At 31.8% G+C, this 16,339-nt stretch overlaps 1 protein-coding gene across 1 annotated transcript in view; it reads left to right on the plus strand.

Annotated features, from left to right (window-relative positions):
- Window positions 1–16,339, plus strand: part of LOC147079650 (putative fatty acyl-CoA reductase CG5065) — a 45,170-nt gene that overhangs the window by 17,048 nt on the left and 11,783 nt on the right. Inside the window, exons 2-4 of the mRNA XM_085942840.1 lie at window positions 8,278–8,487; window positions 10,730–11,038; window positions 11,883–12,078. Coding sequence (XP_085798966.1) covers window positions 8,296–8,487; window positions 10,730–11,038; window positions 11,883–12,078 — 697 coding nt within the window. The 5' untranslated portion in view covers window positions 8,278–8,295. The remainder of the gene's footprint in view (window positions 1–8,277; window positions 8,488–10,729; window positions 11,039–11,882; window positions 12,079–16,339) is intronic.

A 16,339-nucleotide genomic window follows, 5' to 3' on the forward strand; every position in this document is an offset into this window, starting at 1 on the left:
TAACAACATTTAAAACACCACATCCATGGGATATATATACCTACTTAAATGGATGTATCTTATACGACCGTTGTACTATGTTTCATATTTGAATTATTGTAATAAAATAACCAATAAGTAAGCGGTGATTTTAAAACTGTTCTAAACTCATTTTACAACGTTTTTATTAGGTCGTATTCTTATTTGTCCGGTGGTTGTTTATCCGGTACAAATCTTGCAATCGATTTTTAACTAATTTCCCGACTGGCTAGACATTTGAAACTTTTCGAATATATCAGAACACGATGCCAATGCGTTTTTTAATACTTTTAGCCATCTTTAAGTAGAATTGAATTCATTTTCAGTTAATTCTGTTTTGTATGAAAAGTTATTTCGGAAGAAATCCGTAATCCAATCCACTATTATTGGTTGCTGGGGTCCTAGCAACTAAATTATAAATATATATGCGTGCGTTACTATGGACATCAATATGAAATGTCAAAATGACATTTCAGTATTATTTCTATCAAGTACAATTTTTTTTGATCGTTTAAGCTAGTCAAGTCAAGTTTATATGATTCAACAGAAAATTTAAAAACGTTGTATATAAAAAGTTCTTTTTATCTTGTAATTATTTTAATTATATATATATATATATATATATCTTGTGCTCGTCTAGTACTCAGTACCTCAAGTAATAAAAACAATCATTTATTCAATGTGACAGCTTAAATAATTACAACAATGATTCTAATTAGCAGACTTGTTCGCCTTTGCTCTTTACGGTTTGTAATTTTTTTATTGACTAATTAATAACACAGTTTTGTGTTCGGTTAAAGGTTGAAAAAACCCTGTTTTTTATACCTATTAAAAAAATGTTTTTTATATAAAAAAGTTTAACAAATAAATATATACTATACTTACTTATATATACAACATTAAAAATATTGACGACATAGCCATGCGTATTTTCTTCGATTTTTCATATTGTGTTTACCAATGGATGTGAAAACGGAAACGACGAAACTCATGTTTAAATGACAAATCGCATTGTAGAAAAAATAGCGGGCAAATTTTCACGAATAATCATTACGTTTAATGCAAATTATACAATTGCATAGGTCGGTCCTTAGGATCGGGCAAATAAAAATAAAAATATTCAATCAACAAACCTTCTGAAATTAATTATCGGCTGTCGTTTAAATATATTCACTGCTTGTTACTTTGCCCCAAACATGATTTCTAAAAATAAGAAACTGTTCAGTGATGGATAATACAATATGAAAGAAGAGTGGTTTACACGATCTCTTTGAGAATTTTGAAAAGAAGGAAAAAAACATTCAAAGATTAAAAGATATGCCTTCGACTAGAAATACGGTGATAGATAGAATATCTAGAACTCGATTTTAATTTTTAAACCTTTTTAATGAAATTCTTAAAAACTATTATTTTCGAAAACTTTAAAAAAAATATATTTTTTCACCATGAAAAACTGCTTGACACGTCTGACTGTCGAAAAATATTATTTGGAAAATTTTGGCACGCGTATGTAAAAAGGTTTGCCAACCCTGGTGTAAACACTTTTTTAACAAATTTGAAAGATATTTTTTCATATACAAAGTTAATCCCACTAATTATCACTGCAGAAAGTTTTAGCAAACAAATATACGAGTAGGAGGTACCTACATAAAATTATTTACAAGGGTTATATTATATTATGATACATAGGTAAATAGATATATAAATTTAATATATTTTTTATTTACAATTATTAAATGAATATAATGTTAATTAATTTTAGTCTTGGTAAATACTTTTTCTTAAAGATAATACTCAAAGAAAATTTTATAATTAATTATGATTAAATAAAAGTAAATATTTTAATGTAACTTCAATAATATAATATTATGTACTATCAATTTAGGAGAATGAATACCCGCCGACCAGAGGCACCTAGTGAAAAAACGAAGCTTGCAATTTGAGATATTTTTTGATAGCTATCTAAAAACATTAAAAATAGAACATTTTTTTATATAAAGTCAAAGTTAAACTTTTAATTTAGGTACACATTGATTAATTAAAATGTCTCAAGCTTTATATGTGTCCGCTATGCGCCTCTGATAAAAGGCGTACTCACTTTAATTATAATCCATACCTATCTCAAAACATTAAAAAGAATTATGTATAAATTTTACATTTAAAGATAAACTTTCAATTAAAAAAAATCTGTTAAATTTACTTTCGTGAAACGAAATTCATCTTATTACCACATATTATTTTATGGTATTTTTTTACCATTACAATGTAGCTTAACAAGTTTTCTTGGATGTATATATTTACCAGTGATATTTTTAAGTAACAATTTCTTAAATTAGTAACCAAATATAGCAGATTTATCTTAAAAATTTAATTGAGTATAACTTTTATTTCTTTTTATTTCTATCAAATTGAGCTTTGGTATGGTGACAATACTTGATAGTTATTTGCTAGAACTATAAAATATTATAATAATATTTAATTCATTTTTTTTCAAGCTTAATTTAAAAAATAATGTAATTTTTCAGCATATAATAAGTTTTATGTGTAATAAACTACCATGCATTCTCGCAAAAATAGATTCTGAAAGCAGTGAGTATGATAATTAGTTTATACAATTAAATCGACTGATATCATTTAAAAAAATCAACGTTCTGTTCAAAAAGTATTTGATGCGCACATTAGAATAAATGAAACTAAATGCACCGTGAGGCCACAATTAGGGATTGCAATTCCGAATAAAAATACCAATACCGGGTATTTCGGTATTTCCTATTGAATACCGGTATTAATACCGATATTCGTGAAACATATGAAAAAAACAGTATCTACTAATATATTTAAAAACATAATATCTCTTTAAAATATTACTAATTTATAGCAAAAAAATTAAAAATACCTTGGTAAAAGTAAGATATGAGTTGCTGATGTTTACAGATACCTTGTAGTTTAACCATTGGCACTTTCTTCTTCGAATGATCTTTCAATCAATTTGTATTATGAAGTTTTCTTCTGTAATATGTATGTGACCCATTGGTAATTCCACCTGTTTTATTAGTTTATTGCAGCTTTTCACACTTAGTGATATCTTTACTTTTACCCCGTAATAAGTGAAACCACATTGTTGCTCACTTTTATGTCCAACAAAATTCTATTTCTCCATTATTGTATATACTATTTTTAGATAAACATAGAAAAATTAGGCACAGAAATCATGAAATATTTGACACTACGGCTAAGGTTTTTTTCCGACCATGCCCGATCCTAATAGGATCATGTGGGCCTCCACAGAGTAGTAACAGATGTTGTTTTTTACGAGAAATGGATGTCAGCCACTTTCTCAACCTATTAGGTCCATACCCTGACTCACACACAAATTGAAAAACAATATGTGCACTTGCCAAGACCCAGGATTTGAACCTGAGACCTATGGCGTGATAGTCCAATGCTTAAGCCGCGCGGCCAACGTAGATGTGATGGGCTGAGGTTACTAATGATTATACAAATGAATAGTATTTTACCGCGATTTCAAATACCTTCATCTAAAAATACAAATGACGACTGGCAAAACATTGGCATTAATTAAATTTATTGCATTAAGGAACCCATAATGTAAAAGTATTTCGCAAATCTGTACGTGTTATTGCAGTGCAACGGAAGAAAACTAGACATCGCGTAAGCCGATAAAAAATACAGTTCTGTTAAACCTTTTATCTTAATTAATACATTCTGTTTCAATATTCAATACTGAATATATCGGTATTGTCTGATTTTGAATACCGGTATTTCGGTATTAAAAAATATTTGGATACCGGTTTTGAAATACCAGTATTGCAATCCCTAGTCACAATCAAATAATTGTAAATGTTGTGGTCATGCTAAAAATAACACACATAAAATGAATTGTTATCTACTAGGTACGTACACTGTATCCTACAAACCGAAACAATTAAAATGATAATAATTTGTTAACAATAATTAAAAACTCTATTGATAAAACTTCTTCAAACCCTGCATGAAAAATTATAAATGTTTCTTAATTATAATTCGCATTTTGCAGACATATTATCTCGGTCCATAGCGACACTCGGTTTCAATATGTCAATACATTATGGACTGCAATTTGGAAATAAATTTTCCATCTATATTTATTATAAAATTCGAAAATTTTTAAAACTGGAGTAGAGTTAATAATATGGTATTCTCGCCAAAGATTACACTGGTTCAGCGGATATAAAGTATGCATCGACGGAAACATTGCACATAATATAATTGTTTTAGACGTCAGAAAATATTCTTCAACTTACCTGGACTAACCTTACTATTGCAAGGTGAAATTCTTTCCCATTTTTATTTTAATTAAACTTACAAATAATGCCAGGTGAATAGGTTCTAACACTAACTTGATCTTGATTAAACATTATTAAATGCGTACATAGATACTTTGGTCACATCATGTGGCCTCCCGAGAGATGTAAACTTCTGCATATTATCATTAAATAGAAGATCTCTGGTGTGTGATACCCTGCTAGAAGAAATACATCCTGACTCAAGAACCTCAGAGACTGGTTTGAGTGCAGCACTGTAGCTCTATGGACATGGACAAAATGGCCGAACGTATTGCCGACGTTCGTAAATGTAGAATAATATCTTTATCTTTTACCTTTTCTTCGGACATGTCCGCCCATTAATTTGAGCACATGGACACAACACGGCGCCTCCGTGAATCCCTGCAACTCGCCAGTCTTCTTGCGTCATTCCGGGTCATGCTAGCATCCCGTGGCTTCACCGTATACATTATGTAGATAGTAATAATATATCCTTGAAAATTAGCCCAATAATTTTCATACATTTTTTTTTCAATCACATTTGTGTTTTTTTTTAAATTTATCGATAATAATTTACTCGTATGTGTATATTACGAACTTTCAAAGATTTTTGGGTCGGAATGGAAATAAATTTTTTCAAAGCTCTACTCATTTTAAAGAATTTAACATGATAAGATACGAATCTACTTATGTTGGTAAATAAATTGTATTATATACAATAAATTTTACGGTCATTGCTTATTACATACAACCGGTCATATTGTTGCATCATATGCGTATTTTATTATTTAGGTACTTCACGTGTCTGCAATTCAATATTATAATGGCACTTACCTTAAAAATACCTCAGTTTACGTAATATAAAAATGGTAATACACTACGCTCATGCTTTAAGGCCATCGTAGGGACTACAGTTACAACAGACATGTCCAACACGTCGATCGCGGGATGGATTTTGACCGATTGCACCATAGAATGTGAGATGTGAAAATGTAAAAAACATGTAAATCCTGTTGTAATTCAATTATGATCTCATTGAGAGTATCTAGATACCAAAATTATTCCAACAACAAAACAAACACTTCAAATTTCACAGTAAGTAACGCTTACAAGGTCGATTAAAATTTTATAATTATATGCATATTTTTCCGATCCCGTAATACTACAAAAGTTGGAAAATTTATTTATTTATTTATCGTAAATAATATATATTTATAGCGTTTTAAAAATACGTATTTTATAATAAAACTGTATATAAACTATTCACTGGATTCGAACATTGTCAATCCCCAATTTCGGGATTAAGAAATCGTATAGAATTTCGGGATACAAAATATACTAAATGACACCGATATTAGTAACTAAAGTATTTTAGGAAAATAATATGAATTTTTAATATAGAAGACGAAAATATAATTTCAAATACTTACACCAATTTGTGACACTGTTAGTTTGATAGTCGATCACCTCCATATTTCGCCATTTCTGAATAATCGCAAAAAATCATGTACCTACGTTTAGGATTTCAAATATAATATTTTCTTTTTGCAAACATATTAAACAACTAAAAATTAATATCATTAATATTAATAAAAAAAATCATATTGAAAGTTGGTAGTAAAATATAAAAAAATGCGGCTAATGTATATAACTGAATTTGCGTACTCAACTTATAATTCTATTATATTTAACTGTAATAAACGGTGCTGAATTTGATATTTTATAAATATACAAACGATGATAGTAGTAGATTACAGAAACCTAATCAAGAAAAATGTCAAAAAATAACTCGTATATAATATAATAATATGTCTTTGGAATTTGAACGATTAGGTAATGAAAAATAAGACTCGATGTATTTAAAAATAAATGTGGTGTTGTGTCTCGCGGATAGCCAAACGTTCAAATGATGCAATCATTTGCCTGCATCGGACTCCATGTTTTGTCATACAGCCCGCAGAGAGGAAGACTTTGGTCAGGTTGAAAGTTGGAGAGGTCCCTCCAAACGGATGTGCCAAATCAAGTATGCCATGGGTTTTTCAGTGAGCGCTGATTTCCAGGTGAACCCATGTCATGCTGTAGAGAAGGTTGTTAGATGGTCAAGAAAGAAACATAATAAGTATAATAATATTCGATTTATAAGATGTTATTATTTTTTTTATCATTTTTATTTGCAATATACCTAAGTTAAAATATAGATATATTATATGTATTGCACGAGTAATTTAGCAATGTTATTTCAACAAAGTTCATTACTGCATATTAAATTCTCGAGGAAGCAATTTTATTTTGTTCAAAGCACAATAATAGTAAAGACTTCGAGCTTAATTGCGATAGGGCAATTAAAGTGAAGCAGTGGGTAAATTAAGCATGTGATCATGATTTTAACCAGGCTAGACAATAGAATGGTGTATAATTAACCGTTATATAATATTAGAATGTTTTCTTACCATTGAATTTTTTAATACGACTGCTGTTTTCTTATTTACTACCATGCAATAATATTTATTTCTTTCTAGTCAATATAAACGGCATGGCTTAAGACGATTTCAAATTCCCGAATTACTCATTACACTTTATTATCAATATATTATCTACCACTGCAGAAAAACTAAATCAGATCAAAGATATGTATTTTTAATTTTATGATATATAATTATAATCAAAAAATGCACTTTGAAAAATATTAGATCCTCACCCAGTAGTTCCAATTCTCTTGACAGCATTGGCCCCCATGTTTTTTTCGGAAACAATTACATGGGTTACAGCATACAAGAAACATAGTTTTGGTTTAACCTTAGATCAGCACTCGAAATGGAAAAGTTTACGAACCGGAGCGCTCAACATTTTTCTGAAAATATTTACGTATTTATCAAATTTTATATGTATTTCATAAAAATAAGTGTTTGATTTTCTATTTATATGGATTATCTAATTCAGACGGTCAAATTATTTTATCCACGAGACGGAGCAATAGTCTTACCGATTTCACGAACAGGAACGGCGCTCCGGTGCGCTCTGATCCATTTCGAGCCCTGCCTTAGATCACCATTTTTTGTGGATCCGACAACACGAAATAACTCGTAGATAAACACTCTTAGTTATACCTTCAGGACATATATTTAATACTAGAAGTGCGCAGTGTCTTGGTATGGAGACAGTATCTGAAAAAATGCTTTATTTCGCAGTTGAGGTAACGAGAAGCTATAACTAATATGCGGAAAAAATTTATAAGACAGTGGCACCTGATGGACTTTCATAAACCACCCCCTTACACAGCCTTAGCAATCAATAAAAAAAATGTTATATCTCTCCCAGACAAATCATGTATCTGTGTGCGCCCATGCTGCAAACTATGTCATTAATTTATTATCCATCCATATTAAAGGAACACCTATTATCCCAAATAGATAACAAGTACCTCTACCCACTCGAGCATATATTACGTGTCCGGACACTTGTATGTGTGCAGTTCGCCGTATCACACTTCACCGTGAAATGTTGTATCGGAAATAGGTATATGGTCGTATATTATAAAGACTGTCCAACCTCTTTTGGTATAAAACTCATGTCTAAATAAAACACGGTTCTTGTCGGTTTACACTTTACAGGAAGCCAGCGGTAACCAAATTTTAGGAAATAGCCGCTATACTGGATTATTTGTTAGGTTATGTTAGGTTAGGTTCATGAATATTCAATTCATGAATATTTCCAAAATCAGCTATGAAAATTGAGTTAATGTGGATAGTGAATCAAATAAAATTGGAGACCGTATAGAATACGGTCATCTCTTTTCGATAAGAAAGCTCACGGCGATCTGTATCACGGTGAAATGTTTTACGAACAATTTACATGTAACCCTCATATTTAGGATTACGGGAAGTACATAGTTTTAATATTTTAAATTATATAAATATTTATTTTTTTATTACAGATTTTGAAACCACCTAAGATGGATTCTCCGATAGCAGATTTCTATAGTGGCAAGAAGATCTTCATTACAGGAGCTTCTGGTCTAATGGGAAAAGTTCTGATGGAAAAGCTCTTGTACTCGTTCCCGGACATTGATAAAATATTCGCAGTCGTTCGGCCGAAAAGAGGAAAGTCAGTAAAGGAAAGAATTGACATGATGTGGGGCTTACCGGTAAGTTATCACTTAGGCATTCAAGTTTCTATGAGTCAGTGGTATACAAACGACAGCCCACGGGCAGCAAACAACATTTCAGAATGTCTATTTACCTGATTTTTCATTTGATTTCGCGTTTACGTTTTTTGACCTACTGGTGAATGTAGCATCTGAAAAAATAAAATGGACATATAACGACCCAGCTCATAGACAATATCATCACCATGTTTCTAACTAGTTATACGAGGAATTATAGTTATTACAATCATGGAATTACAAGAGGGGGACTGACAGGGCGCTAGCCTTGGGGCCCAGGATCAAGGAGGGTGTAGCGTGGCGGGTTGACCGGATAAATGAGATAAACGCACATCACAAATTCGTTCTAATGGGAATAAATTTACTGTTTAGTGTTGATACTTGAACACTTCATAATAAATTTATTCATGTATTTAGATGTATTAAAAAACCACTAAAAATATACTGAATACCCTTAATTTAACATCGAATACTATTTGGAAAACGCTACTGTTGAGCATCACACTGCATTTAACCTTAGCGATGGGTAAGGGGGCCGCTAAAGATCCTGGCCTGGGGACCCGCTACAGGATGTGGAGGCCGTGATTACAAATATGTTTGGTTTCGGTCTCTTTTCAACCATCGCTAGGTACCAGAAATTCTATTCCACATTTGTTGAGGGAAGTTTAATAAATCCATGTCTTCTTGTATGTCCATTTTGTTTTAACTTACCTACCATTTAATTTCACCGACTATTGAAATCTTCTAGATATATTAACTTCATAATCTCTCCATTACTGTATGTGTTATTGATAAAAAATTTATTGTTGTACTTGTGGAAATGTATTACAATTAAATGGACCCGAGTAAATGGTTTATTTCAATTTATAATCAATATTTTTAATTATAAATACTACGATAAATCATGCAAAAATAATGCACGATGAACAATTATTATTACAGACTTTTGAGTATATTATTAATGACCTCTTTAAAATACATTTGGGTTTAAGCAACAAAATATCTACCGAAACCCCGTAATTACTTTTAATCTATTTTCGCGCATTGTTATTAAAATTTTGAAAATAATAAATAGATATTATTTATAATATGTACAGGTAAATTAAACCACGGGAACTATGTCAAGGTATCCACTGCGTTTGCTTAGATAACCAATAGTGGACTGAAAACAAAAGTCAATCGAAATTTCTTAAATAAGTAAGCACGTACTTTTTGTTTGTTTATGATGTTTTGTCGAAAAGGACATTTAACTGCTTCGTATAAAAGATTATATATTTATAAAAAATTCTCTCAGAAAAATCTTTGAAGGCAATCTATACAACTTTAATTGTGTACGTACTCAAATTTCTTTGATCCCAACCTTCTCAATTATTTTTAATTAACTCCTTCTTGTCAAATTTAAAAATGTAGCAATTTACATAACTCAATAATTTTGTGGGTAGCTTATTAGCGAGAGTCTGATGACTGAAAGATTTTCCTAATATGTAGGTGGTTTTTTACTTATTCTTCTTTAAACATGTCCGATCTTTAGTTGAAGCATATAGACACCACACAGCGCCTCCAAGAATCCTTGTCGCTTGCCTGTCTTCCTAAGTCTTCTCATGATTATTAACCCATTGTAATATATAATATTAATTTAATTTAATAAAATGCAAATTTTATAGTACTTTTCCACTTTTATTAATAATTATATCTGGACCAGTTTCGTCTGCCTCTGAAGGACATTTTCAATTTAGGCGGACGAAGCCGGTCCAAATATTATTAATAAAAGTGGAAAATTTTCTATAAAAACTTGCATTTTATTAAATTAAATTAATAATACAATGCATTTTCACAATGGATTGACAGTTAAATCAATAAAAGAAATCATTGTACGTACGATGAGAAAAGAACAAACAAAATAATGACAACTTGACCCTTGAAACTTTTTACTATAATATAATGTTACTTCATACTCGTACTTTTAAACTTTCTTGAGTCATTTCAGTATACACTATGTAAATAGTATTTAGTGACCTTCCACTAATTGGCTTGAAGAATACGCCTCTTCACTCTCAGCGTGATAGAAGGCTGTTTAATCCGCTCTTTTATCTCTTCTTTACCTCTAAAGACACACCACCGCACACCCAGTATCCGTCGCAAACATCTGTTTCTGAACCTTCGTAAGGTGTCAGGATTCGCTAGTTGAAGTTTTGTACCTAATACTATTTATAATAATTTCTAGATGTTTGGCAGACTGAGAGAACAGCAACCAAACGCCATAAAAAAGATAGTCGCCTTGAATGGAGATGTTTTGCAAGACAATCTCGGTCTTGATGAAGCAACTCTTCAAATGCTGTACAAAGAAGTCGACATTGTTTACCACTGCGCCGCCACGTTGCGACTGGAGGCCAAGTTGAAAGACGCCATTGACATGAACACCACAGGAACTTGGAGAGTAATAAAAATCTGCAGAAACATGACTAAACTGAAGGCATTCGTCCACTTATCTACAGCATTCTGTTACGCCGATTATGAAATCCTCCCTGAAAAGGTAATGCACAAACATTGTATTTTATATAAAATTATAATAATCATAGTCTGGTGATAGATACGAGCTTGTCACCACAATATATCAATGAGTAGGAAAATAATCAATAATTGCAAAAAAGGTTTCAAAACCATTATAATAGATTTCTACCACGTAAACACATATTTGCTTATTGAATCAATATTTAAGTACTTTAATATGACATGGTTACGATACATGCAAAAAAAATATCAATCCTTCGTAAATATATCCTTGTAATTGCAAAGAAATATCGAATGAAAGGACGATTTGGCATCGCCATATCAACACTACAAACTTGACAACGCTATGACAAATAAACGTAGCCAAATGGATGAATGATATTTGTGAAGAAATATACAAACTATATACGAATAAGTCTAATATAGAGTATAATAAAATGTTCGTATTTTTTATACCTACATAATATATTATGTAGATTTAGCCACCACCATAATATTATGAAAGTGAAGCTGCTCATTTAATGTTATGATTAAATTAGTTGCAAGTCGTGTTATATTGCAGATTTTAGTATATACATTAATGCAGTTGTGCTGTTAAATTAATTTTCTGTCTATAACGAGATAAAAAAGCCTCGTATCAGTTTAATTATTATTTAGATGAAAAAACGCGTACATTCTCTAATATCAGTACGTATAAGTAACCAAAACAAAAAAATCAACAGCGGGCCGACATTTGCATTTGATTTATAATATTTTCAGTTCAATGACCACATTAAAAACGTTTTTAATGTGGTCATTGTCACTCAAAATCAAAATGTGTCAAAATCACTCAATTATAATTATTGTTTTCCGTAATTTTCGTAAAGGTTTTGGACTGGCCAGATAAACCTGCAGATCTGATGAGGGCGATCGAATGGATGGATGACGAAGCGATGGAGAAGATCACTCCACTCCTGCTGAAGGTCCACCCTAACACCTACACCTACTCCAAGAGGCTGGCTGAGTGCCTCATCAGGGACGAGTACAAGAACATGCGAATGTGTATTGCACGCCCAAGTATAGGTGAGTGACGTCTATGCTGCTATTTCTTCTTTTCTTTTCTTTGTCCATGCACCTTAAGTGGATCTAAATTAATATAATTTGGCCTACAAGTAATCCTCTTGCGTTTCCCCAATAGGTATTATAATCCTGGGATCCTCCTCAAGTTTTGTTGATTCTTAAATGATTAGCAATAGACTTAACAAATCCTTATTATGATTTTCATTTGAAATGGTGTATTATGTTGAACTAATTAAAATGAATAGTTTATCTACCTATAAATCGGTAGATATAACAATTTACGAAACTTGCGATATAAATCTATTTAATTTGCTTTTTCGTATTTCACAAGACTGTTTATAAAAAAACATTGTACTTCTTTATTGCTAATATCGTATACATATGTATAGGTAAATCGTTTTACAGTGGCACTATGGGTACGGCCAATGCGGCTTGCAGTTGTAGTGGTATTGTTCGCTAGCATTGAAACAGGCATTGTCGCAAGCAATTCAATGCATGCGCGAATCGCCTATGGTGCCACTGTAGAATGATTTACCTATACATAATATTAAAATATTAAAAGTATGTAACTGTTGCATATATTTTATAACGGTGATAAATAGGATGATTTGTAATAGTTTGTCTGTAATAAATATTAAGACTATCTTATCGTGAATGACTAAGCATCAACAAACATTGAAATTTTTATTGTTAATCGAGATGTCCTGATCCTACTTCAGAATCATATAGAATGTATCCATGTAGAACGTAGATAGTTAATTAAAAAACGTATGACTTATTATAATTCTGAGTACCTACATATTATAAAGCGAACAAAATAACTAAAAATGATCTTCAGAAACTTTCGCCCGGCCCGCAATTATTTCGTATTATAAAAAATGCATATGCCAAAAAGTCGAAGTAAATATTTTATTCTCCTTCAAAAAAAGTTATCCCTTTTTGGAATACATAAATCGATGCGCAATTGATAGGCGGTTTTCTTTTGATGTCATTTTGGTATCGAAATATAAAATGAAAACATTTCTAGTTAGAAAGCCTTTAAATTATCGACCACATTTTCGACTATAAGTTCATCTGAGTAGACTTTGTTAAATTCATGACGCGATGTGAATTTGTTACATTGCGATCGATTATTAATAATATTATGTCCAGCACCTGTTTTGAGATATACCTTAAATTCATTTTATTTTTCGTAATTTCTATGTGCTTTTCTCTCCCTTGCACCTTGCATTAGAGTAAATTCTTTAAACTCAGTCAGAACTCACTTTGAGCGTAACAATCTCAATCTTGGGTATTTTCTCCCAGACAGGAAAAATTGAAATAGATGCTTCACATCGCCACTGTAGGGTCCCGTGATACGCTCGATTAAGACCGAGTGTGGTGCGGGGCGGGTTTTGGTTTGGAGGGATTAACTTCAATGCTTTGAGATGTGCCACGAGCCAGGAATCGTCACAATGAGTGGAATCACGCGCGTACAATCAGATTATTCGACAGTTATCGACAATGTTTACAGAATAACTTTAGACAGGCCAAGCATTGTAAGCTATGTAGATTCTTTTTTGCAACGCGGAACAAAATGAATCAAATTTTCATCAGTTTATTGCAAAATTACACTACTTTATATATTTTATGTATGACATTTATTTTGTTACTAGTAAATATTACCAGGTGGCAGTACCACCAACATTCTCATACGTTTACGATGTTTACTGTTCTGTCTTACTGTATGTATGACTCAATTAAGTGTCTATGAGCTACTGCATCACCCTGGCGGAATTTTTGTAAAGTTTCCTGACTATCTAGCATGTCATCACTGAACTCGTCTATTTATCAAGTGGCGACGCTTAATTACTGGTTCTTCTTCATCCATAATGTTTCCATTTATTTGATTAATAGTATATCTCACCTAAGGTTACAGTAGGTTACAGCATAGTTTCTTAACCGGTGGTCCGCGAAGGTTTTTGGGTGGGTTGCAAAACTTTTCTGCAGATCAAAAATAGTTACCTAGAAACCCAACATATGAAGTGGGGTTGTATTACATTTGGACAATTGTTTCAAAAATAGTGTAAATATAAATATTTATTATTTTATTCCAATGTTGATGGTCCGCAAAACATTTTTTGATGTTTTTGTGGTCCGCGGATGTAAAAAGGTTAAGACACATTGGGTTACAGCACTCTATCCCTTAGATAACACACTAATGTCTCGATACTCTAATCGCTCGTTATGCTATTAGCGCACTGTAAACATCCGTTCAACTATTTTGAGGTTATCATTTATTTTCTTTCACAACCCGATTAAAATAAACGATATCTCAGATTTTTCAAATTTAAAATTTGCGTTTATACGTGTATGTTTAATGTCTTCTCCCTGCTGCACTCTCTCTTATAGATTTTTATATGTTTTCTCTCGTGCGTTACAGATAATCTATGATAACTATATATATACTAAGTCATGGCCCCCACAGCCTGAAGCGGGCCCCCTACCTATTTCTAAGGATAAAGGCAGTGTGACGCTCTACAGTAGCGTTGTACGCAGTAAAACTAATGTGTATATTTAGTGTTTTTTTTTTGTATATCTTAATACTTACATCCATTTGAATTATTATGGAGTTGTCGAATATCCATACACAATTAAACATTGTACAGAAATTGTGTAAAAATATTATTGAAGGGCAATAGCAGGCGACTTTTTTTACTATTGGAGCAAATTTGTGATATGTGTTTATCTCGCTTATCTGGTTAACTCGCCACGCCGGGCCCCACGAGGGTAGAGCCCTGCCAGCCACCCCCTTGTGGGGGCTATGTACTAAGTACCTAATTAGTTCTGTATAGTTTATTAAAAAGGCGTTTTCATATTTTAATTGTTTTGTTTTTGAAATCTCCCGTTAATCGCGAAATTTCGCTTATCACGACCGTGTCCAAAATGTATCGCAAGTCGTAAAGTCGAATCTGAGATAATATTTCTATACTTATATATATTTATAATTTGGAATGAATTAGATACATTTAAGTACCAAGTATTCTTTTTCATTGTATAATAAATTTATGTAGGTATTTCAATGGTCAGTAATTTTTCTCTTTACTAACAACTAATTACGCGTATTTGTACTGTTTTATGCACTTTTTATGCTAATTGCACGGCGTTCGAATAAGTATGTAATTATTTCATTTTCGAATTGAGTGGGCAGGAGTGAATGAAAATATATCTATCTCATTGTGTATGCCTAGTTCTGCGGTTAATATTATTGGGTGGTTGCAGTTGCTGTTGCGAAATGTGTGATTAATTTAAAATAGCTAGGAACGAATGGATTTAATAATGTGTTTCTTTGCATAACTTATGTAGTTATATCTCGCTTTTGAAACATTAATGGCAAACTCCACACAGTCTTTAGTGTAACTTGTTACAATTATGTATGAATGCAATCTGTAATAATTTACTGACTGCTGGGGAACTACTTAATACAGTGATGTAATTACTTACCTACCCTAATCTATCAAATTAATTTTATATTACCGTTTATCAGTAGCGAATGCAGGATTTTCTGCAAAAAAAATACCTAAATAAAAAAGTCGCCAAAGAAAGTTTCATCAACAAATTGAGATTTTTTGTGATTTTGATGTTTAGATATCTTCGCCACTCTCCCATAATATTTTTCTTTTGGTGACGTTGGCGAACGAATTGCACTACTTCTCTTTATCCTCAGCCAATTGTACCAAATCACCAACACCTTGTACATTGGATCCACCTGCGGATGTTACGTGGATAAGAGAATCTTCTTAAAAGTATTCAGCTTTATTATATCTAATATTAATTGACTCAGATAACGGCTTATTTTGTTTTGTTACGCCAAAGAAGTATAACTTCTAACGCGCGTACATAAGTACACACACCGATTTTTTTAATATTAACTTGTCTTGAAAGTATGTACGAGTAGGTACTAATTTAAGATTACATTTTATAACCGTTCGTTTTTCCTGTCACTCATAGACATTTTCTTATTTTCTCTTTGTTATGCCCGAAATTTTTCATGATGTTTTCCTCACCCACCAAACCACTGTAGCTTGAATACTCCTACACTCTTGCAGCAAATGGACTTTGCTGGAGATATCAGCTTTAGACGTCGATAAACTTCTTAAATTTCAAAAATATGGCTTCATTATATTGTTATTTCATATCTAGGTAGCTATCAATACAGTTACATAATATCAAACATTACTACATTAGCCAATGAGCTAGCTAAAGAAAATACAAAACCTATAAG

This window comes from Rhyacophila brunnea, unplaced genomic scaffold (genome assembly GCF_057557595.1).
Source record: "Rhyacophila brunnea isolate RB1 unplaced genomic scaffold, BYU_Rbru_1.0 scaffold_1, whole genome shotgun sequence".
Classification (NCBI taxonomy): domain Eukaryota; kingdom Metazoa; phylum Arthropoda; class Insecta; order Trichoptera; family Rhyacophilidae; genus Rhyacophila; species Rhyacophila brunnea.